Source organism: Sorex araneus, chromosome 4 (assembly GCF_027595985.1).
Source record: "Sorex araneus isolate mSorAra2 chromosome 4, mSorAra2.pri, whole genome shotgun sequence".
NCBI classification, from domain to species: domain Eukaryota; kingdom Metazoa; phylum Chordata; class Mammalia; order Eulipotyphla; family Soricidae; genus Sorex; species Sorex araneus.
The window spans coordinates 190,963,494-190,989,390 of record NC_073305.1 but is presented as its reverse complement, the minus strand read 5'-3'; the positions used below and the strand labels follow the sequence as shown (position 1 = coordinate 190,989,390).

Below are 25,897 nucleotides of genomic sequence, written 5' to 3'. Positions count from 1 at the left end.
AGGAATGACCTCTGTGAGGTGAAGTGGAATTGTCACAGGAATAACATCAGTGAGGTGAGGTGGAACTGTCACAGGAATAACCCCAGTTAGGTGAGGTGGCATTGTCACAGAAATGAACCCAGCAAGGTGAGGTGTAACTGTCACAGGAATGACCCCGGTGTGGTGAGGTGGAAATGTTCATGGGAATAATTCCAGTGAGGTGAGGTGAAAATGTTGCATAGATGACCCCAGTTAGGTGAAGGAAAAAATGCCCATGGATTTAATACAGTGAGGTAAGGTAGAACTGACAGGAATAACTAGACTGCGGTGAAATGAAAATGACATAGGAAGAGTCTTAATGTGGTGAGCGAAAATGTCCAGCAGAATGAATCCAGTGAGGTGAGGTAAAAATTTAACAGGAATGACCCCAGTGAGGTGAGGTGGAAATGTCCATCAGAATGACAGCAGTGACCCAGTCTGGGAGGGAGTCACCCAGAAAATGTCTCCTTTATTAGGCCTGTCCTGAGGGAGAAAACCTGACCCCCAAGCAAGAGGGGAGTTGTGGTCCCTCGTCTCTGCCCTGATTTGAACACATGGAGCAGTGTTAGGCCTGTCTGGAGAAGCTGAAGCACACTCTAGTTCATTTCAACAGAGAATTTCATAAGAGAAGGAGAAGGCCTCAGACAAGATGCAGATGGGGCCTGGGCTTGTGGAGCAGCAGGCTGGGATGTATAGGGGCCCTCAGTTCAGGATGCAGACTATTAGCACCCTGTTGAATAAGTGGGGATTCCATGCCACTAACAGTAACGCCTCAGCCCCCCAGATCCCTAAGAAGCCCACGAGCATTGCTGTGGTAGTCAGAACACAGGGTGGACACTCTCCATCACCCCCACCAAACAGTGCAAAAACCAGAGCACGCAGCTGGACGTTGTCACAGACCTTGAGGGAGTGGGTTCATGTCTGCTGAACCATCTAATGAAAAGATGGGGCTTCACTTCCTGGAGCTTTGTTTTCTTATTCCTTTCAGCAGTAAGTCATTTTTACTGTGCTTTATAAAAATGTAAGCAAAGTGGAGATCAGATTGAAAGCTCTGGTCTCCTCCACAGATAGCTGAGGAAGTACTTATTTAGACAGCAGAAAAATAGGGTTTGGGGCTTTATTTGATTTTGGAGGAGCACACTGGCGGTGCTCAGGAGGTGCTCTGCATTCAGCGATCATTCCTGATGAGGAGGATCAAACCCAGGTGGGCCACAAGCAAAGCAAGTGCCCTCCCCACTATACCGTCTTCCAGTCCTGATTCAATTAAGGCATGTATTGGGTCTTTTCTCCTGAGAGCCTCAAAGTAGTGCAGTCAGAGCAAAGCGCTATCTCCCAAGAGTGCCAGGATTCCTCTTCCTTTCTCTCTGGGTTCTGCTTATGCTCCCAGGGATCTACTTGGAAATCAGGCTGGTGCCCTCTCCAAGCACACAGCCAAGCAGAACAAAAAGGGATTCGGTGCTGGGCTTGCATAGAGACACCGGTGAGCATCACTGCTTCCCTAGTGTAGCTGAGAGATGCTCAACAAAAGCTAGATTGTACTTCTATTTTCACAAAGTATTTGAAAAATCTAATTAAACAATAAGTTAAAATGTAGCTTAAATACAAAGGAAATTACAAAATATCACTTCAAGAAATAAAAGAGATCACAAGGAAATGGAGACACATCCTCTGCTCATGGATTGGGAGGATTAATATCCTCAAAATGGCAATACTCCCCCAAGCATTGTACAGATTCAATGCAATTCCTATAAGGATACCCACGTCATTTTTTAAAGAAATATATCAAACACTCCTGAAATTTGTATGGAATGATAAACACCACCAAACAGCGAAAGCAGTCCTTGGGGAAAAGATGCTGGGAGGCATCACCTTCCCAACTTCAAACAAAGCGGTAGTAATAACAACTGCATGCTATTGGAATAAAGTCAGACCTGCAGACCAATGGAGTAGATTTAAATATCCTGAGATAGGCCCTCAGAGATATAATCAGTTAATCTTAGATAAAGGAGCAAAAAATATAAAGTAGAACAAGAGAAGCTTCTCCAAAAGTGGTGTTGGGAAAACTGGTCAGTTACATGCAAAAAAATAAATAAATAAACTCAGACTTCTTTCTAATGCCATGCATAAAAGGCAAATAAAAATAGATTAAAGGCCTTTATATCAGACCTGAATCCATTAGGTACATAGAGGGAAACATAGGCAGAACTCTCCATGAAATTGAAGCTAAAGGCATCTTCAAGGATGAAACACCACTGACTAAGCAAGTGGAAGCAAAGATAAACAAAAGGAACTATGTTACACTAAGAAGCTTCTGCACTTCAAAGAAAATGATGACTGGAATACAAAGACAGCCCATGGAATGAGAAAAATATTTACTCAAGATTCATCTGATGAGGGGTTAATATCCAAGATATATAAGGCACTGGTAGAACTTTACAAAAAACAAAAAAGCATACAATCAGGAAACATACAACCAGGGCTGGTTCTATAGCACAGCGGGTAGGGGTGTTTGCCTTGCACACAGCTGACCTGGGTTCGATTCCTCCGCCCCTCTCGGAGAGCCTGGCAAGCTACTGAGAGTGTCTCGCCCCCACAGCTTGCAGAGTCTGGCAAGCTATCCATGGTGTATTCAATATGCCGCTGAAAAACAGTAACAAGTCTCACAAAAACGTTACTGGTGCCCACTCGAGCAAATCGATGAGCAATGAGATGACAGTGATACAGTGATATAGTGATACAACCAGGAAAAGGAGATGAACAGAAACTTTTCTCAAAGAACTACAAATGGCCAAAAGGCATATGAAAAAAAAAATGCTCTACATCACTAATTGAGGAGATGCAAATCAAAACAACAATGGGATATCATCTCATGCTATAGAGACTGGCACACATCAAAGAAAACAAAAACCAGTCTGGCGTGGATTCAGAGAGCAAGGCACTCTCATTCATTGTTGGTGGGAATGCTGATAGCCAGCCTTTCTGGAAAACAATATGGATGTTCCTCAAAACGTTAGAAATTGAAAATCTATATGACCCAGCAATACCATTCCTGGGAATATACTCTAGGACCCCCAAACCACTATGCAGAAAAGCCATCTGCACGCCTATGTTCATTGTGGAATTATTCACAATAGCTAGAATGTGGAAGCAACCCAAGTGCCCGAGAACAGATGAGTGGATAAAGAAACTATGGTACCTCTACACAATGGAATGCTATGCAGCTGTTGGGAAAACTGAAGTCACAAAATTTGCTTATACATGAAGAGTACCATTCTGAGTGAAATGAATCAGAAGGAGAGGGACAGATATAGACAGAAAAACAAGGGCCAGGAGGAGTGGTCCAGGGTAGGATGGAGAAGGGACCACTATGACAATGATATTGGGAAATAATCATTGGTCAAAAACTGAGTGTTCAAAGAGGTGACAATATTGCCCAAGAGAGTCTCTTGCCTGCGCGCCTGTCTTCCCCAGGGTCTCCTCAGAGGGGATGGGCTCCAGCTTCCCTCCCCACCCTGAGCAGAGCTCCCGGCGGCCAAAGACCTCCGGAGCCTAGTCAACAGCCATGCTCAAGGCCCCTCTCCACACGTTCAGATGAGCCTCACACATGAAGGAGCCGGCAGAGGAACCCAAGTGTGTGGGACCCAGGGCTGAGACCTCCAAGCCTGCTCGGATCGGGACTGGGCCTCCTCCGCCCAGATTTCCCATTTCCCAGTAACTAGGCAGTCACACCCCAGCACCGTGTAATCCTGTCAATGGCCAGCATCCAGAGACTTAAAAGCAAGCTCCCAGCAGCGCGTGGCCAATTTGCAGCCTTGCGATATCTTATAGCCTACTTCTCCCTCTGGGAGAACCTGGCAAATATTGGGAGTTTCCTGCTCACATGGAAGACCCTCGCAAGGTCCCCATAATGTATTAATATGCCAAAACCAGTAACAAGCTGGGTCTTATTCCCTTGACCCTGAAAGAGCCTCCAGTACAGCATCGTTGGAAGGACGAGTAAAGAGAGGCTTCTAAAATCTGAGGGCTTGGACGAATGGAGATGTTACTGAGACCGCTCGAGAAATTCGACGATCAACGGGATGATGATGATGATGACGACGATATTGCAAGCCACATGCCTAAAAGAAAAATAAGAGAGAGAGAGAGAGAGAGAAAGAGAGAGAGAGAGAGAAGTATCTGCCATAAAAGCATAAAATCTGGAGATTGGCAGGAGGGAAACTGGGGACATTGATGGCTGGAAATGTACACTGATAAAGGGATGGGTGTTGGAACATTGTATGATTGAATCACGAAGAGCTTTATAACTGTGTATCTCAAGGCGATTCAATGTAAAAAGGTATCTTTTTTATTTTATTATCTTACTTATTTGTTTATTATTGAATAACTGTGAGATGCACAGCTTCAAAGTTGTTCATCATTGGGTTTCAGCCTCTGTTCCAGCCTGCCTCTATGATGATGGCACTTTTCTTCGTTCTCACTCTAGCTCTTTTCTTCTAGGGATTAAGGTCTGCAATATAAGTGCTGAGAAGTTATCACGTATATTTATTTTAAACAATTTAAATTATAATTTTCTATCAATTAAATATTACTACTTCTGCTGCACTGGCCAACACTGCTGCTCTTCTCTCTTTGAGGTCTTCCTTTATTGCTTCTCTGCACAGCTTTGTGAGCTTGGACGATAGCTTGTGGTTGCCTGAGGCTCACGCCAAACCACGTTGACAAATGAGCTTTAGAGTTTCCGAAGACAGGCGTCTGTTTGTGGCTTTCTCACTCTTGGCATTCTTCGCACAGACATGGAGGTGCTGAACCAGTTGATCGTATTCCTCATCAATGTTGTCAAGGATGGCATCTTCCCACGTTGCCACAATAGTGCGAAAGAGCTCCCAGTTGGTGGTCATTCTGGGAGTTGTCTTCTTAAACTTAAATTTTGCAGACTTTTCTCCCCGCCCTGTGAAGTAGAATTTCACACAAAGGAGACGGTGGTCCGATCCCATTTGGAATTTTGGGACAAGAGCGACATCAGTCAGGCAAAACCTTCGATTGAACATGATGTGGTCAATTTCATTGTGGAACTGTCCACAGGGAGACTCCCATGTCCAGCATTTAGATTCGGCCTTCTGGAACTGTGAGTTACCACGGATGGTCTTGATCGACATGATGAATTCAGACAGTCTCTCACCCTGATCGTTCCATTTAGGACATGTGTCCCAATGTGGAGTTCTTTGGGCGACCTTCTCGGACCTATCTTGGAATTAAAATCACCAACAATGATCTTGTAGAAGGTGTGGTCTTGTTTATAGAACTTCTCCAGTTCCATGTAGAACCTCTCAATTTCTTCTTCATCGTAGTTGGAAGTTGGTGCATAGACGATGAAGATAGAAACTGCAGGCAGTGAGCCACATCTATTCAAGCATAATCATCCAATTCGGGTTGTTAGGCATTTGAATGAATCGATGCTCATGGCCAAGTTTGTGTTGACAAGGACACCCATGCCACCAATGCCTCTGTTTTCGCATGTTCCGAGGAACAATTCTTCTCCAGTGTCTAAAATGGCGTGATTGATGTCTTCTCGTTTCGGTCAGACCAATGATGTCGTACTTGATCTTCTGCGCTTGTATCATCAGGTCCTCGATGGATGCTTCTGATGCCAGTGTCCGTGTGTTGAAAGTACAAACAATCATTTTAGTCTTTCTTCGTTTTGGCAGTCTAGTTCGTCCCCGAGATTTTTTCAGCCTCTCTTTGCTCATCTTTCTTAACGCTGACCTATTAGGGTCTCTTTCGGTGACAGGTGAATGAAGCCAATTGTTGTTACTGTTGTTGGCATATCGAATATGCAATGGGTAGCTTGCTAGGCTCTGCCGTGTGGGCTCAATACTCTCGGTAGCTTGCCGGGCTCTCTGAGAGGGACAAAGGCTTTTAGGGCAGCTTCCAATCGCCCTTAGAGGTGTTACCATGGTTCACACCAAATATGAACCCTATCAAATATGGTGTGGGAATAATAGATATTAAGTGTGTTATGGTGTATCACGTGGCCACTTTGTGGCCGCGTGGTCCAGAGAGCAACCTGGAGGGTGGCTGGGTAGTGGATGTAATGGGGGTTGGCCAGTGAGGTATTTATCTTGGGTAGGGTGGAGTGTCTGGGTTGGACCCCTCCCTCAGATGCCAGAGATTGGAGGAGGCAGACAGAGGATCTTGTTTCCAGGTCTCGTTGAACCTAGAGCTAAGGAAAAGTATTCGCAATGCTCACCTGTCCTTCGCCAACTACAAGACCAAGATGACTGCCCTCCAACGTCCCGATGGATCTATCACATCCTCCAGAAAGGCAATGGAGAAAATTATTCACGACTTCTACTCAGATCTCTTTGACAGCCACGTCCACCTGCCCACGTACCAAACTCCACAGGATGGGTATGTCGTTCCCAACATTCTCCCTTCTGAAATCCCACATGCCACTTCACTGGACAGCACCTGGTCTGGACAAAGTCAGACCCGAACACCAGAAGAATCTGCTGCCAGTACTCATCAATACACTGGCCCAACTCTTCACACGCTACCTGTCTGAATGCAAGGTTCCATCCCAGTGAAAAACCAGTAGGACCGTTCTGCTGTACAAGAAGGGAGACATCCACGACATCGGCAACTATCGCCCAATCTGCCTGCTGTCTGTCGTCTACAAGTTGTTCACTCGTGTCATCCTGAATAGAATAGGCAGAACACTAGACAAAGGACAACCATGCGAGCAAGCCGGGTTCTAAAGGGGATTCAGCACGATCGACCATATCCACACAGTGACCAAACTCATTGAAGTTTTGCGAGAGTTCAAGATGCCGCTCTGTAACGTTCATTGATTTAAAGAAGGCCTTTGATTCTGTTGAGACTGAGGCAGTCATCGAAGCCCTGGCCAAACAGGGCGTTCAAACTCAGTATATCAAAATCCTCCGCGAGCTGTACTGTGGATTCACCACCAAGATCTCACCATTCTACAAGGAAGTGATCATTGATGTAAAGAGAGGGGTTCTGCAGGGTGGTACCATTTCACCGAAACTATTCAGTGCCACCCTTGAGAACATCATGCAATGACTGGAATGGGAAGGAATGGGAGTGAAGATAGACGGTCCGCAATTACACCACCTCCGCTTCACTGATGACATCATTCTCATAACACCAAACATTAGCCAAGCGGCACAAATGCTGACCGACTTCGACCACGAGTGTGGAAGGGTCAGATTGCAGCTGAATCTCAACAAGACGATGTTCATGAAAAACAAACTGGTCCCTGAAGCTCCATTTGCTCTCAATGGAACGAACATCTCCGAATGCAGCAACTATGTGTACATGGGTCGAAAACTCAACATGTGGAACGACTTGGCGCCAGAACTGCACAGGAGGAAGAGAGCAGCGTGGAATGCCTTCAAGAGTGTCAAAGAGATGGTTAAGAGATCGAAGAATCTCCGACTCTGGGCACATCTTTTTGATTCCACCATTCTTCCTGCACTAACATATGCCTCAGAGACCTGGGCCCTACGAAAACAGGATGAGAATGCTATTAGGGTATCCCAAAGAGGAATCGAAAGAGCTATGCTGGGAATATCATGTCTCACTCAAGTGAGAGAAGGAATCCAGAGTTCTGACCTCCGTCGACGGTCAAAAATCAGGGATGCTGTCTCGTTTGTTAAGGCATCAAAAATCAGATGGACCGGTCATGTGATGCGATTCAGAGACAACCACTGGACTAGAGCTGTTACCAACTGGATTCTATGGGACGTCAGAAGACCTCGTGGCTGCCCACCAACTAGATGGTCAGATTTTTTTCGTCAAATCCGTGAATGAACAATTTGAGGCTCTTCATGTTCCTGGAGTGAGCAGATATCATTGGGCTGCATTGGCTTGCGACAGGGACAAATGGAGACATTACTGGCGCCCGCTCGAGCAAATCGAAGATCAACGGGACTACAAGTGATACAAGTGATACAAATATTAATAATTCAAATGTCTTCCATTTTATTATAATTAAATGTAAATAATTCCCACCATATGGGATGCTGGGAATCGAACCCGGGTCAGCCGCGTGCAAGGCAAACGCCCTACCCGCTATACTATCACTACAGCCCCTGGTCCAGGAATCTTATTTTCCCCTTAATATAGCTGTAAAGTAACAGAAATGAAGCTGAAAAGTAAGATAGCTTACGATTAGGCTGATTTGTATGCGTGCATCTATTTTTTTTGAAGCAATCATTTTATTCTGATTTTTTTTCATTTTATAAAGTAGTTCACAATCAGCAGAGCCTGGCAAGCTCTCTGTGGCGTATTTAATATGCCAAATACAGTAACAATGATGGGTCTCATTCCCCTTACCCTGAAAGAGCCTCCATTGCAGCACCGCTGGAAATAATGAATAAAGAGAGGCTGCTAAAATCTCAGGGCTAGAATGAATGGAAACGTTACTGGTGCCCACTCGAGCAAATCGATGATAAATGGGATGACAGTGATGACAGTAATACAGTGAAATAATTTTAAAACAAAATTATTTATATTTTCTTATAGTTTAACTGTATGTATTCAAATTGGATATTTCTAAAGCAGTAAATTTTTTCTATCCTAATTTAGAGCATTAATATAATTATATAAAAATCATGATTTTTTAGCAATCTGTTTTTTGCAAATTTTAAGAATTTATGAATTCTGCATGCTTTTAGTGTTGTATGATCCAAATGTTAACAGCTTATCAACTGAATTTTGAAACATGTACAATAATGATTAAATTTGGTTTTCTTCGCTTTTTTGCCAAATTTCATCTAACAAAGGCCATCATTTGGCACATTTTGATTTCCCCTTTTACAATGTAATCGAAGAGAGGATTTTCTCTGACATCTGTCAGTTCTGTGTGAGCAACTGCAGGAAAGTAGCTTTGCAACCTCCATCTGCACCCATGAAGCCCTCTCACACAGACTAGCCCGCACACCACATGTACCCCCACACCCCACGCACCCTGTAAACCCCACGCACCCCACACACCAGTGCCTCTGCTCAGTCAGCTCACCCAGCTCAGTCAGCTCAGTTAGCTCACTCAGCCCAGTGAGCTCAGTCAGCTCAACCAGCTCAGTCAGCTCACCCAGCTCAATCAGCTCACCCAGCTCAGTCAACTCAGTCAGCTCAGTCAACTCAGTCAGCTCACTCAGCTCACTCAGCTCACTCAGCTCACCCAGCTCAGTCAGCTCACCTAGCTCACCCAGCTCACCCAACTCAGTCAGCTCACCCAACTCAGTCAGCTCAGTCAGCTCACCCAGCTCACCCAACTCAGTCAGCTCAGTCAGCTCACCCAGCTCACCCAACTCAGTCAGCTCAGTCAGCTCACCCAACTCAGTCAGTTCAGTCAGCTCACCCAGCTCACCCAGCTCAGTCAGCTCACCCAGCTCACTCAGCTCACTCAGCTCACCCAGCTCAGTCAGCTCACCCAGCTCACTCAGCTCACTCAGCTCACCTAGCTCACCCAGCTCACCCAACTCAGTCAGTTCAGTCAGCTCACCCAGCTCACCCAGCTCACCCAGCTCACCCAGCTCAGTCAGCTCACCCAGCTCACCCAGCTCACCCAGCTCAGTCAGCTCACCCAGCTCACCCAGCTCACCCAGCTCAGTCAGCTCAGTCAGCTCAGTCAGCTCACCCAGATCACCCAGATCACCCAGCTCAGTCAGCTCAGTCAGCTCACCCAGCTCAGTCAGCTCACCCACTCTGTCCCTCACTTGCTCACTCTGCTCACTCTTGAGGGCATTCTGATAGCACAGTAAAGTGACCCTAAACTTCAGTTTTCTTTCCTAGGATCATTTAGTGTAAGAGTCCCAGAGTCTGAAGGGAGACCTGGCCCCTGTTCATCCTTCTTCCTTAGCTGGGATGAGGCCCTTTGGCTGACAGGACCACCCTGGGAACAAACAGTGCTGACCTCTCTGTCCTGAGAGGACAGACTGGGTGAGCTGGCAGAGATGCTGGTGGCCATCACAGCACCCTCCTGCCTGGTCTCAGAATGATAGCAAACCAGGAGAGGAGGACACAGGTTCCACAGGCCACGGGGGCCTAAGAAAATGCCACAGGGGAGGAGGCAATCCATGTTCTCCACAGTCACTGCAGCCTCATGCGGTGCAGCAAGAGCAAATCACGCATGTACACTGGTTCCAAGGCTAAATGTGAGAGCATCCACCCAGGAAATCACAGAGAGCAGATTGCTATGGGTGTGGACGGGCATGCAGTGAGTGAGTGAAGGAAACATCATGAGATCCACTCAGGCACTGCTCTCCAGCTCGTCATTCCGTGGTTTCATCTGTTTCAATGTGTACCCATCTTCCGGAAGGCGGATTACATGGATGGCCGGGTGGGGAAATGAATCTTTAGTGGGTGAGATGACTTTTGGATACAGCGATGAGCTAGTGAATGTTCAACAATCTGCTCTCTCAAGAGAAGAGGGTCTGGATTTATGGCAGCTACCAATTTCCACCGTGCAAATGAGCCTGTCCTGTCCTGTTTCCCATCTCTGGGGTGGGAATGAGACCCAGACCAGTTAGCTGAGCTCACAGCAGTGAATGGCTGGGGGCAGTCTCCACCATGGGCTACTGTATGCCCTCCCCTTCCCCCTGGAAAGCCACTGGACACTCACTCCTCTGGTCAGTGAGCAGCAGTGGAATGAGCACTATTGACAAAAACAGTTTCAACGGTCCCTTTATTCCCCCAACACTTCTCCTTCCTCCTCCTCAGACCTTCCCATTCATCATCCTGTTGTTCTGGGGCCACAGCATTATGGTCTGGTCTCGTCAGTGAACACCCCACAGTCCAGAAGCCCGAACCTGAGGTGGCAGGAACATAGCTCGTACCAGACCTGGAGTACTGGCTGCTGTCTTTTCTCTTGTTCTTTCCTTCCAGAGATGGGGATACTACAATATGCTCTTCAAAAAGGTCTCAGGCGTGTTCTCAGACACTCCAGAATCTGATGGAAGAGAGTATTGGCCCTAGCTCTGGCCCAGCAAGAACCTTTCCTCTTGTGTCCTTGTGCCCATAAGGAATCCAAGTTAATGACAAGATGTGTGAGGTGGTGGGGGGACAGGATGGAGACGAACAATCAATGACCTCTGGGTGCTGAGGGGGCTTCTCCAGTAGACCAGCCTCCTAGGTAACTTCCTGCCACTGTGCACTAACAGAATCTGCTGAGCCACTGAGCTGTTCTGTCCAACAGCACATATGCGGCCTCGAGGACTTCCAGTCGCTGGACTAGTCCCCTCCATCATTATGGTAGCCAACCTAAAAGCACATTGTATATAAAAGTCTCAGCCTACAGTCTGTGTCTTCAGTTTTGCTCTAGTGTAATCAATAACTTGTCATATATAACTAAGACAAACGGTACATAATGGCTCCATGTTTATTAAGCCAATATATGGTTTGTGGGGAATTCCTTGGCATTGTTTGTATGTGGTATAAATATTTTAAGATTGCGCCTGTAACAGGAGTTTCTGTATATATTACACAGAGTTCTCTTTTATCCGGTTTGAAGAAGGAATATGAAGGAGCGGATGCAAATTGTCTAAACAAACATGTTTCTTCCTCCAGATGGGAGGATTGCCCTCACTTTCTCCCGGGGAATCCTGGTGGTCTCAGCCTTTCTGCACAGGTAAGGTACTGCTGGCTTGGAATTGGATAGTATGCATGGATAGTGTGACATGTTGTGTGGTAAAGTCATATTGTGTAATGTGTGTCAGTGTTATGAGGTGTAAAGTTTAAGTCGTGTCAAATTTGTGTTATGTGGCAGTGGGGAAGTGAGGCATAGTATTCTGAGGTAAGGTGCATGGAACTGTCTTCACTGTGGTGGTGTAGAAAGAAGAATCTAGGAGGTGGCGTTTTTTATGGTGTGCACAATGTAGTCAATGTAATCTGTGGTGAGGTGATGTCTGTTGTGTGGGGTGATCTGTGCTGAGGTGACTCATGGTGTATAATCTGTGGTGAGATGTTTCCTGTTGTGAGGCATGATCTGTGGTGAGGTGATGTCTATGGCAATGTCTTTGGCAAAGTATATTGTCGTGCGGTATAAGGTGTTTTCTGTGGTGAGGTATTGTCTGTTGTGTGGCATTGTCTGTGGTGAGGTGGTGACTATGCTGAAGTGTTCTCTGTAGTATAGTGTTGTCTGTGGTGAGGTGTTGTCTGTTGTGGGTACTGTCTGTATTGAGGTCTTATCTGTGCTGAGGTGTCATCAGTTGTGTGGTGATGGAGTCCAGAGAAGTGCTGTGTTATTCTCTGTCGCCCTCTCTTGTTTAGTGGTGAAAACAATGCAGGGTTCAGCTTGTAACCTGGAGAGACCAAGAAAGAACTGTTGGGTTGAGCAAACACTGACCTGTGGGAAGAGGCCAGTCATGCTGCTTCTGAGTCTCCTACCTCAGGTGACCAGAGCCCTCAGCTGCTGCTGTGCAGAATGAGTCATGGTCCACAGAATGGCTGATACAAATGTCAGCTCTCCAGTTTCTCCATCATTATTCCATATAACCTAGAGGTGCCACTTTACCATTGTAGACCTTTCGAGAACACCTGGGGCAAGGGGTGGGGGTGAGAGGACAGGACACATGGGCCTCATGTCCTCACCTCCAGACTGGCATGACCACATGGTGAGAAGCCCTTTCCATCAGGGCCTTAGCTGCAGACACAGGCAACAGCCTCCTCCTGCCTGCAGCAACAGCTACAGCGCCCCCTGCCTGCCAATTCAGGCAAGGACTGGACATGCACAAGGATAGAAAACTCAGCCACCCACATGGCCTGCACAGGTCAGCACTCTCAACCCGACCCAGCAAGGTGGCTGGATGCCTCGCACTTGGTTCTCCTCAGTCACGTGTATGGAAGGCGCAGTCCAAGTCACAGAGCAGCAAGCCTCACCAGGCCCAGATGGGAGAGGGCGAATCCCCGCTCCTGACAGCCAGCCCCCATAAACAATCTTGGATAATGTCATCTTCACACTGCACACACACATCTCACATTCAAACCATAATGCTCACACTGCCCTCAAGAATGAGGCTGCACCAAGCTCCCAGGGGGTGCCTTGAGCTCTGCCACCACGCTGGTGTGGGAATGAGGGCATGCGATCACTTTTTCAGGTATGCAGTGCCAGGCTGCCAGGAAGAGGAGACAAGAGCCCAGACCAGGGGCCACTGGGCCCAGAGCTCTCCTCCCAGCATTTTAGAATGTTCTGTAATACCTGTGCTGCTAGGTTGTCATAGGAGACTAACCCAAATGCTTTCCTCATATGGAGACACCATAGCTCAGCGAGCAGTCACAAGCATGTTCACAGTGGCACTCCTGTCCTAAGAGCCCATGGAGGGCATTTGAGTTGGAGGTCTCCAAGCAAGCACTATCCCAGGAGCAGCTGGGACCTCTTTCTCTTGTTTTACTTGCAACAAGAGAAGGAAGTGGAGCAGAAGGATGCAAACCTCAGGACCATTTCCCCAGGCCATGGGTATAACTTGGCTAATGTGTAAGTTAAGTTAAACATTAGCCAAGCAGCACAAATGCTGACTGACTTTGACCACAAGTGTGGAAAGGTCGGATTGCAGCTGAACCTCAACAAGACGATGCTCATAAAACCGAACTAGTCCCTGAAGCTCCATTTGCTCTCAATGGAATGAACATCTCTGAATGCAGCAGCTATGTGTACCTGGGTCGAGAATTCAACATGAGAAACGACTTGGCGCCAGAACTGCACAAGAGGAAGAGAGCAGCATAGAATGCCTTCAAGAGCTTCGAAGAAGTGGTTAAGAGGACCTCTGACTCCGGGCACATCTTTTCGATTCCACCGTTCTTCCTGCACTAACATATGCCTCAGAGACCTGGGCCCTACGAAAACAGGATGAGAACGCTATTCAGGTATTGCAAAGAGGAATTGAAAGAGCTATGCTAGGAGTATCACGTCTCACTCAAGTGAGAGAAGGAATCCGGAGTTCCGACCTCCAATGTCGGTCAAGAATCAAGGACGCTGTCTCATTTGCCAAAACATCAAAAATCAGATGGGCCGGATATGTAATGCAATTCAGAGACAACCGCTAGACTAGAGCTGTTACCAACTGGATTCCACAGGACGTCAAAAGACCATGTGGCCACCCACCAATGAGATGGTCAGACTTCTTCGTCAAAATCCTGAATGAGTGATTTGAGACTCTTCTTATTTCTGGAGCAAGCAGATATCACTGGGCTACTCTAGCACGCAACAGGGACAAATGGAGATGTTACTGGTGCCCGCTCAAGCAAATCGAAGATCAATGGGGAGACAAGTGATACAAGTGATGGGTATAACTGAAGCTGTTTCCAGTCACATGAGTTCTCTGTGTAAACTGTTAGCAGACGTGAGGAGCTGGGGTGTTGTGTGTAAGGAGAATGTGCACACTTTGTGTAAGCCGCCCACCACACCAGGTTTCAGGATGTGTGAGTGTATGAGCTGTTCAGCACATTGTGTGTCAGGACATGTGTGTGTGAGAGCTGTCCAGCATACTGCGTGTCAGGACATGTGAATGTATGAGCCATCCAGCACATTGCGTGTCAGGACATTGTGTCAGGACATGTGTGTGAGCTGCCCAGCACACTGCATGTCAGGACATGTGAATGTATGAACCATCTGGCACACTGCATGTCAGGACATGTGTGTTGTCCCGTCCCGTGGGACTAAGTTATTCCAGGGTCTGAAGAGGCGCTACCTGAAATAGCAAGGGCGAGAAAGAAGAGGGAGACCAAGCAAGGAACTGTTGTCAAGGTCTCATTTATTGAAGGCGGAAGCACAAAATATATAGGCTGTAGGGCAGGCCGGAACAGGGGTCCGGAGGGGGTCACGAGGGGTATTTGCGTAAGGGAACATGATGGGCCGGAGCATGATTTGTCTGTGCTTTTTTGTCCTCAGCACAGGATGTCTGTCTCTGTAACAGTTCAGCTATTATCTTGTGACACATATATTTTCATAATATCCTAGTGGCTAATCTTTGTTTAGGGAACGGCCAAGTTCTCTTTTCCAAGGTTTTGGCCCCCAACAGTGTGTAAGAACTGTACAGACAGCACACTGCATGTCAGGACATGTGAGTGTATGAGCCATCCGGCACACTGCGTGTCAGGACATGTGTGTGTGAGAGAACTGTACAGCACACTGCATGTCAGGACATGTTTGTGAGAACTGTACAGCACACTGCGTGTCAGGACATGTTATCCATCCATCCACCCACCCATCCATCCACCATCCATCCATTCATCCCACACTCTCCATCCATCCATCCATCCATCCATCCACTTACCATCCATCCACCCACCCATCCATCCATTCATTCATCCACCCACGCCCCCACCTATTTGTCCACCACCCATGCATTTACCTTCTATCTACCCTTCCACTACTGACCATCCACCCACCCACCCACCCAACATTCATGCATCCTCACCCTTTTGTCCATCCACTCATACACCCATCCCCTCCATCCATCATCCATGCATCCATCCATCCTTTCATCTACCTGTCTGTCCATCAACCCCCCCATTCATTCATCCATCATCTATTCATCTGCCTGTCTGTCTATCCATCCATCCATACCTCCATCTATTTAGCCATCCATATTTCCTCCAATCCATCCATCCTCCCATCCATCTATCCATGCCCCATATATCTGTGTATACATCCATCCATCCATCCTGTCATTCATGCATCCAACTGTCCATCCATCCATCCATCTGGGGACAAGGTGGCTCTGCCCTTCTGCAACCCCCAGGTCCCTCTGGCTTCCTGCTCCAGTCCACCCAGAGGGGACACTGCCACAGGAAACAGGGTATAGGAGACTCAGACACAGAGGCACTGCTCTGTGTGGGTTGGCTCTTCCGGAAAACTCCTCAGCACCACTGGCCTATGCAAACAGACCCAACCATGCTCTGCCCGTGGTCTTCACCCCCCTCCCCTGTCTCACAAGGCCGCTACCCTTCCTGGCCTCCTCCAGACTGGCCACCCAGAGAGGCTGACCACTGCCCTTCCTGGGAGGGGATGCGGCCATAGTCAGGCCCCTTCTGCCCTGCCTGCAGCACATGCGGTGGTCGGGTGCACTGGCCCCGAAGCCTGCTCACCACGCGGCCATGACTGCCAGGCTGGGCACGTGGCAGACCAGGAGCCGGTCACTGGCACACCTGCCAGGACAGACCTCAGGCCCGAGGGGGTGCTTGGCACACAGAGTGGGCTGCTCCACCCACCTCAGCAGCCCTGCGGGGCTCTGCAGCAAACAGGTCCCAAGCTGCCAGCCCTCAACCCCTGCTCACCCCATATTTCTGGTTTTACTTGGAAAGGGTTGCAAGCATTAAGCTGACTAACCCTGGGGGCCTGTAAGCAGTGTCCAGGCGACCAGTGGTTGTCCTGGTCATTGTCAGTGGCCCAGTGCAGGGCATGAGAGTGTGTGCAGCTGGGGTGACCAAGGTCTCCAGGGGAGAACCCAGAAGCACCTGGGGACCAGGTGGTACAGGGGATCAGGCTGAGATCAGCCACATACCAGGTCTGACCCCACACTGTCTCTCCAGCCCCTGACCAAACCCTGATCTAATCCCTCCAGCCACAGCCTAGACCTGCCACCACTTCCAACCACTGCTCAGGGAGAACCATGCTGGGAGCTGGCCTCTGGCTGGAATTGAAAGTTTCTTTCAGCCCCGAGAGAAGACGCTGGCTTCTGATTGCTGGCCTGGCCGTCCAGCTCCGGCTTTCTGCTGTGCCATTTTGTTGACTGGACTCAAAATGCCGCTGAAGCCCAGGCAGAAGCTAAGAATATGTTTTCAAACAAAAATCAGGCACTGAAAGACACACTGGAGAGTGAGATGAAACATAACCACATGCTAAGCTCAAAGGCTTGAAAGGCTGCTTTATCTCTTAGCAGATCCTAGAATAAAGAAAGGGAGCAGAGGCTGGTCTTTAGCTCAAGGGTGAAAATAAGAACTCCATGGGTAAAGTCCGTGTGATCCCTCTAGCATAAACACAGATGTAGGATCTAAATCACATGTGCAAGAACTTAACATTCAAAACTCTACACAGAATCAAGCAGATGTTTTCCCAACACAGTGAGACACATGTCAGCCCCAGACACAATATCAGTAAGAACCTTCCAAGATAGAGATAGCTTGTTATCAGAGTACAAGCCAATACAGAGAAGTCAATTGCTTTAGAAGAGACCATGGAAAGAAACATCCTATTGATTAGTGAAAAAGTTAAGTGTCTAGGACTAAATTTAAGAGTGTTGAAATCTTTATAAGAAGCAACGTGTTCTTGAAAGCAGAACACTTTCTAAGGGCCCTGAACATGAGGGAGGAGGAGAGGGCTCAATGAGGCATCACCCTGTGGGCCTGTGCTCCGACTTGCTTCTCAGACAGCTGGCAACCCAGGAAGGAGGGTGAGGGACGCTGTGTGTAGGTGCAGGGAGAGGAGGAGGGGAAGGGTGCTGTTTCTGTGGGAAGCCGAGGAAGAGTGCTGTGTTTGCAGGGAGGGAGGAAGAAAGGGAGGGGTGCTGTGTCTGAGGGAGTGAGGGTGCTGTGTCTGAGGGAGGGAGGGTGCTGTGTCTGAGGGAGGGAGGGTGCTGTGTCTGAGGGGACAGGAGAGGCAGAGGCTGGCAGGGTGCAGAGTGGACCAGATAGAGCAGAGACTGCCCTGCCCCATCCCTGCCCATGACTCAGGAGCTGAGCAGAGCTATAGAGGACTAAAGAGCAGGGCTGGAAATGTGGGGATATCAAAGAAAGGAGGTGATCCCCAGTGACGGTGCCCCCAGGAGCTACTCCCCATAAACGGAGAACACTTTCCCCCTTTCTAGACATGTGTCCACACAACCCAGCTCTGCTGGGCCAGGCCCAGTCACAGACAAACTTCAGGACCAGTGGCTCCAGGCTCCGCCTCCCTCCCAGTGCAGCCACTATTACTCCTGGGCGGTGGCCCCGGGGACTGCTCCCTAAGCTCACCTCCAGTCACTGTTGTGTTCCAGTGCACTTGTGGGGCATGATCCCAGAGACCCCACGCACAGAAACTGAGTGTTCACTTGAAGTGCAGGGTCCGCATCACCACCTCTCAGTGCAGAGTGACTAGAGCGCCCATCTGGCCTCTGTCCAGTGGCTGGGTTTCCCAGGAGGGCTCTGGAGCTGCATCCCCATCCTCACCACAGGCGTGCCCCCTTCCCTCTCTGCTGACCGTGTCCCAAGCAGCCTGTCAGCCTGGACCTGCCCGTCTTTTCCCAGCTATGATGCAGGCTGGACTCCACGTCTCACTTGTCTTCTGCGTCTCACATTCAACTCTGCGTCTCACGCGATTCCGTGTCTCACACTCAATTATCACACTCGATCCCACATTTCACACTCAATTCTGTGTCTCACATTCAACCCATGTCTCACACTCCGTCTCACACTCAACACTGTCTCTCACCTGATTCCACATCTCACACTAGAATTCATACCTCACACTCAACTGCGTCTCACTTAATTCCACATCTCCCACTCAAATTCGAGTCTAATTTGAGTCTCACCCTCTATTCTGAGTGCCACACTAGAATCTGTGTCTCACACTAGAATCCGTGTCTCATACTCAAATGTGTCTCAGACTCAATTCCACATCTCACTCTTGACTCTGCATCTCACACTCGCTCCCAAGGATCACTTGATTCCCTCACCCCGCACAGAGCAGGGGCCAGCCCACCTGCCTTTACAGAACTGTCAGAGGCATCAACCTCAGCACAGTCCCCAGCAGGGCTGCACCAGCACTGCACTGGCCTTCAGCTCAGGAGCTGAACATAGCAGCACCTTCCTCCCTCATCCACCAGCAGGGAGGGCCTGGGACTCTGGCCCTGGAGCGCTTAGGACACGAGAAAGGGACATGCAGAGGACATGCTGGTTTTGTGGGCTGTCTGAACAGAGCAGCACGGCCTGGGTGCTCTCTGAGAGGCGGACGCTGCTGTGGAGTGGGACAGCAGGCCATGGGCATAGCACTGAAGAGCGTGGCAGGAACCGCGGCGTCCATGCTGCCGTGCTGTAGCAAAGCTGCCCCCTGCTGCTCTCGGCCACAGAGGCTGGAGAGTGCTGCGGAGTCAGGAAGAAAAGCTGCCTTGAAGGGAGGTAAGAGAAGCCACAGGTGCGGGAGAGACGAAGGGAAGAGTTGTCAGAATGAGCCACAAGCCTTCTCGGTAACAAATGGAGCCTCAGAATGGCAGCAGGGCCCAGCGGGAAACCTTCTGGATCCAGGGCTGCAGACTTAGCAACAGTCCACCCGGTGCGGGCAGAAAGCATGTGCATTGCATGTGTCATGTGTCTTGGGTGGGGGAATGGACAGGGTCATACATGTGATCATGTGTCCTAGGTGAGCGAGGGAGCAGGGTCACGTGTGTGACCGTGTGTACTGGTGGGCAGAACGGTGTATGTAAATTCTGTAGCAGATGACAGCCCTGCACAGTGACCATGTGACCTGGGGGAGGGTTACACCACGTATACTAGTATCTCTGGGCCCCAGAGGTGAGCATGCGGCAGGTACATGCTTTGCATGTGTGAGCTCTCGGCTCTATCCCACTCGCCCCAGGAAAGTTTCGTCTTTGAGGAAGCAGGGAAACTGCATGTTTGAATTACTCCAATCACTGCTAACACTCCAGATGTAAGTGACAGGCAGAAGCACAGGACTGGACTGAGAAGCATAAAGAGTTATGGAAGGCAGCGTTACCTGTGCATGAAAGCAAAGAACAGCTGGAAACTGAGGGATGACAACTTGCCAGAGTCCAACGAGGGTCCTGCGCTGTTCCCCGAAGCCACAGTGCAGGGGTGTCTTTGCTCCGATCCCCACACCTCCCCTCTAGCTGGGGTGACCTGGGTCACACATGCCTTGACGTGGCAGGACACAGTAGCACACCTGGGTGTGTGGCTCTTGGTGTGGCCTGCAGTGGAGCCCTCAGCCCACAGAAGGTAGGGGGAGGTATCCACAGACAGCCCAGCAGACAGACAGGGCTCACCTACCTCTTGGCTGTGGCTGGAGACATCTGGGGAAGCAGGGGAACCCCTGTTCATCAGCCTGGCTTAAGTGGGGCCAGAGTGATAGTACAGCAGGAGGGCATTTGCCTTGCACACGGTCGACCTGGGTTCAATACCTGGTATCAGTTCCCTTGAGCACCACCAGGAGTGATTTCTGACTGCAGAGCCAGGAGTAACCCCTGAGTATTGCCAGGTGTCATTAAAAAAAAGCCCCCCCTCCAACAAAAAGAAACTGCCTTGTCTCCTCCTGCTCCAGTGTGATGGGTGCGGGCACATGTGCCCACACAATTGGGAGGAGAGACTCTGCAACCAGGGACTAAAAAGAATCAAGATGGGACAGAGTCAGAAGAAAGTCTGGGAGTGTGTGTGTGTGTGTGTGTGTGTGTGTGTGTGTGTGTGTGTGTGTGTGCGAGTGCAAGGTGAGCGCAGCGTCTGTGTGTTTATGTGAGGGTGAGTGAAGGGTCTGTGTGTGTGCATGTGTGTGTGTGTGCGCGCGCGCTCATGCACGTGCACAAGAGTGTCTAAGTGCAGGGTCTGTGTGAGTGTAAGTGCAGTCTATGTGAGTACAGGGCCTGTATGGGTGGGTGAGTGCAGAGGCTGTGTCAGTGGGGGTGAGCATACCGTGGATAGAGAATTCCAGTGCAAATATCCCATGTGGGTGATCACACCCTTGAACAGAATCTCAAGGAGCCCCACTGCCTCCTGCCATCTCAGCAGCTCTCTTCAGATGAGCAGGTGGGTCTGTGGCCCAGCACGAGCAGAAGAGGTCAGTTCAGGGCTCCACCTCCATCACGGTGTCCCAGAAGCTTGGAAAGCTGGACTCCAGAGGGGATCTCGCAGGTCCAGAGGATGCGCAAGTAGGTGAAGCACTTTACACATCTCAGCACAGGACAGGGAGATTTTTCAAGACAGTAAGGCCCATCTACAATCCTACAGCTAGCATTTTTAAAATTTTTTAAAGATTTTATTATTGAATCACTGTGAGAAAGACCCTTACAAAGTTGTTCATGATTAGATTTCAGTCATACATTGCTCCAACACCCATCCCTCCACCAGTGTATGTTCCTAGCACCAGTGTCTCCAGTTTCCCTCCCATCACCTCCCCCCAACCTGTCTCTATGGCAGGCGCTTCTCTCTCTCTCCCTCTCTACCTCTCTCTCTCTCTCTCTTTCTCTCTCTCTCTCACACACACACACACACACACACACACACACACACACACACACACACACACACACACACCTTCTCCCTCCTTCCCTCCCTCCCTTTGGGCACTGTGGTTTGCAATACAGATACTGGAAGGTTATCCAGTATATCCCGTCACCTACTTTTAACACTAAGTTTTTGTCCAGTGTGATCACTTCCAGCTATTATTGTCATACTGGTCCTTTCCTGATCTTACCTGCCTTCTGCCCCACAAACACTTGTGGTTGATTCCACCCACTGACCAGTCCTCCTAGCACCTGTTTTCTCTGGCCATGGATATGTCTTCTAATATATGTATATACATGTTTATCTATAGCACAAATTTAAATATGCATTCTGTATATCTGTCCCTTTCCTTCTGATTCATTTCACTCAGCATGATACTCTCCATGTCCATCCATTTATAGGCAAATTTTATCACTTAATTTTTCCTAACAGTTGCATAGTATTCCATTGTGTAGATGTGCCTTAGTTTCTTTGTTAGTCTGTTCTTGGGCAATCAGGTTGTTTCCAGATTCTGGCTATCGTGAATAGTGATGCAATGAACATAGGAGTGCAGATGGTGTTTCTGCTGTGTTTTTTGGGCCCCCAGGATATATTCCCATAAGTAGTATTGCTGGGTCAAATGGGAGCTCAATTTCTAGTTTTTTGAGGAATGTCCATATTGTTTTCCAAAAAGGCTAGACCAGTAGGAATTCCCACAATGAATGAGAGTCCCTTTCTCCCCACATCTGAGCTGGTACTGGTTGCTCTTGTTCTTATGGATGTATGCAAGTCTCTGTGGTGTGAGATGATATCTCATTGTTGTTTTGATTTGCATCTCCCTGATCAGTGATGTAGAGCATTTTTCATGTGTCTTTTGGCCATCCAAATCTCTTGAAAAAGTTTCTGTTCATTTCTTCTCCCCATTTTTTGATGGAGTTAGATTTGCTTTTCTTGTAAAGTTCAACAAGTACCTTGTATATCTTTGAAATTAATCCCTTATCAGAAGGGTTCAGGAAAGGGAATAACCTTTCCCATTCTCTATGCCTTATCTTATATTTCTGTCAGTTTCTTTTGAGGTGCAAAAGCTTAGTTTAATGTAGTTCCATTTGTTTATCTTTGCTTCTGATTGATTGGTCAGTAGCGGTTCATCTTTGAAGATACCTTTAGTTTAAATATCATGGAAGGTTTTGCCTACATTTTCTTTCATGTACCTTATGGATTTGGATCTGATGTTGAGGTCTTTAATCCATTGTGATCTGACTTTTATGCATGGCATCAGATAAAGGTCTGAGTCCATTTTCGCATGTAGATGTTCAGTTTTGCCAGCACCACTTGCTAAAAAGGCTATCTTTACTCCACTTCACATATTTCTTGCTCCCTTATCAAAGATTAGATGATAGTATATTTGAGGGTGTGTGTCAGGATATTCAATTCTATTACATTGGTCTACGGGTCTGTTTTTATTTTCCAATACCAGCTAGCATGATTCTTAATGGTGAGAAACTGAAAGCAAGAATATCCACTGACTCCATTTTTATTCAATATAGTATTAGAAGTCTTGGCTATAGCAATCAGGCAAGAAAAACAAATCAAAAGGATCCAAATTAGAAAAGAAGTCAAATTATCACTATTTGAAGATGACATGATAATATTCATAGATGGTCTTAAAATACCCACAGAAAGTCAATACAAAAAAATTGGTGGGTCACATCTTATATACAAAGAATGAGTCAGAGGAGAGAGCAACCCAAGTCTATCATATTTAAAATAGTGTTCAAAACCCCAGAGTTCAGGAAGGAGAAGGAAGAGAAGGAAAGAAATCAAGGAGGGAAGATAAGAAAGGCAAGGATCAGGGCTTCGGGTATACAGTGACGTGAGAATAGCATAGCTCTACAGTCACAGCATAGACCCAACAACACTGAAAACGTGAGATCTCAAATACAACCAAGAATTTTGAAATGTGCCTGTTGAGGTGGCAGGCAGGAATGGGCAGGAGCAGGAGGATGCTGGTGGGGGAGGACACTGTAGGCCTAAGATTCAACTACCAATAAATAACTTTGTCAATCATAGTTCTTTAAATAAAAATCTTTTTAAAAGGAAGGGCAGGGAGGTGGCTGGAGCTGAGTAGACACTGAGCTGGACAATGTGCTGCCACACAGAACGCCCTGGTCTGTATGCCTGACCTTTTTTTCTTTTTGGGTCACACCTGGCAATGCACAGGGGTTACTACTGGCTCTGTACTAAGTAATTACTCCTGGTGGTGCTCGGGGGACCACATAGGATGCTGGGAATCGAACCCAGGTTGGCCATGTGCAAGGCAAACGCCCTACTGACTGTGCTATCACTCCAACCCCTGCCTGACCTTTAAACCTAGTCCTCAACTCTGACCTCTGACCCCAAGATCTACTGGATCTCCACAAGCCCAAGCCTGAAGGAGAGAAGAAAGGCTCAACCTCGACCTGGGGTCAGCATACACAGCACAAGGTCTTGGCGCTACTGCTGGGACCTGATGTCTGGTCAAGGCCCAGGTATGCAGACCGAGCACGAGCTGGTGGTTCTACTGAACGCCCTCCTCCAGCTGCACCCTAAGTGCTGCCCAGATCCCTGTGGGGCCTATGCTCGCTGGGCCACAAGAGGACAGCACCTGCTGCACTGCCTAGAGTTGCTGATTCCCAGGCCAGAGACAGCACAAGGTCCCTGAGTTCATTCAGCCCATGGCCATTGAGAGCCCCTCTTCTGAGAGCAGTGGACTGAGTCCTCTGAGTGCTGCAGGGAGAACAGCCCCCAGCTGTGCAGCTGCTGGCACCCAGAGGAATGAGGCAAGTAGCAGCCAGGGCAATGTGAGGAGAGAAGAACGTGCCACCGATGGACCCGACGAAGCTGGAGGTGCCCACAAGCCTGTGCCGAGGGCATTATAGGGAGTGTTTTCATCAGACGGCGGGGCTGGGGGGCTCCTGGGCTGAGTGTATCAGCAGCTGCCGCCTCTCAGTAACAGTCCACACTCTGCACACAGCTCTGGAGGCAAGGCCTGTGGCCTCATCCCACCTGTTCTTCTCAGGGCTGGTGTAAGACACCAGGTTCTCAGTCAGCTGCAACAGGGCCCTGAGGAACCTGTGGGGAGATGAGATTCCTCAGCCATAAGCAGACCCACCAGGCTGCCATGCTTCCTCAGTCACAGGCAGAGCCACCTGGCTGCCACACTTCCTCAGTCACAGAGCTACCTGGCTGTCTCACTTCCTTAACCAAGGATTGTGCCACTCTGGCTGTCACACTTCCTCAGCCACCAGAATAGCCACCCGACTACCATGCAGCAGCTGTGTGAAGGGAAGACTACAAAGATACACTTTCTGTCTGAGGGATGAAGTAAAGGATGAGACATGACTGAAACAGCACAGATGTAGAAGGAAAATGTGGAGATGGACGCCCGCTTGCCCAAGTGCCCTATTACACTCCCTCTCAACCAGGTCACTGCTTCTGAGTAATGCACACAATTCCTGAGAAGCTCCTGGCAACTGTAGGGGTCCAGTGATACACACTCCACCCTGATGGGGATGGAGGCCTGCAGCCTCAGGTAGTTTAGGTTTATTGGGTTACTCCCATCACAGTGCTCCCATTGATCTGTGTTTATTTGTAGCTTCTTCCTTAGTGTCCTGTTGACTTGTATATATTGTTTTTCTCTTCTCCTTGAGTCCTTTGTATAGTTTATTCAGAGCAATGTCCTTTTTGTATGGACACAGGAAGACTTAGCAAATACTATGCTTTGTAACCTGGGAGTCATTTGACTCTTGACCTAAGCATTTGTTTCTTGACCTAAGCCTCAGCTGCCCTTACTTCCTAGCACCCCCAAAAGCAGGGTCCTGACGAGGGACGTGATAGACCCAGGGCAAGCAGTGAGTTGTGTGCTACCCTGGCATCGAGATGGGTCTGGCCAAAGCGCCTAATGCTTAACTATATGTTAAGAGCTTGGTCATGGACAAATGCTGTCCTGATCCAAGCAGTGATAACTAGATTCGGACTCTGCTAGGGTTAGGAATGATTCATCTGGCCTGAGTGCTGTAGTTGAGTCTGTGGCAAGATGTTGCCAGGAGAGCTGCCTTGCCAGCCTCAATGTATCTCTTGCTATGTTCATACAAAAATAACTAGTATTAAGATGTTAATGAGTGTTTGGTCTAAGGAAAGGAGAAAAACACCTTAACAGTCAGGAAGGGCTTTGGAATACCCTTAGGTAGTGTTGCCTTTGAACCTGATGGCCTTTAGGAAGGGCTTTCTTATGCTGATTTTGCTACCTGGCTGTGTGTAGCCTAGAGGGCAAGGTGGAGAGAGACAAGTAGGGGGAGAGACTAGTGAAGGAGCAGGCTGCAGTAGATCTAAAGAGGACGGAGCTAGGAGTGCGGGAGATGAGAAAGATGGAAGATTGAATAAACGGTAACTAATCAGTAACCAGCTTGGTCCTCGTTCTTCCTTCATCTGTCCTTGGCCAACAGCCATCCCGATCCAGCCCATACACAGTGGTTACAGAGCACCGAAGACAGGCAGTGAGACAGAGCCGTCGGAGAGCCTGCGAGTGCACACACCCTTCGGCGTGCTTAGTTTTTTACAGTGCCCACTGTCACCTCCCAGAGAGCCAGGCCTGGGCCTGCAGCCTCCACTGATATAGAACAAACTGGGAGAAGAG

The 25,897-nt window shown here is 48.5% G+C and overlaps 1 protein-coding gene across 3 annotated transcripts in view; it reads right to left on the bottom strand.

Moving 5' to 3' along the window:
* Window positions 1–22,746: 22,746 nt before the first annotated feature.
* Window positions 22,747–25,897, bottom strand: part of ERMARD (ER membrane associated RNA degradation) — a 28,227-nt gene continuing 25,076 nt past the window's right edge. For all 3 annotated transcript variants that reach the window (XM_055136472.1, XM_055136473.1, XM_004617275.2), the window contains one exon: window positions 22,747–24,333. In XM_055136472.1, coding sequence (XP_054992447.1) covers window positions 24,153–24,333 — 181 coding nt within the window. In that variant the 3' untranslated portion in view covers window positions 22,747–24,152. The remainder of the gene's footprint in view (window positions 24,334–25,897) is intronic.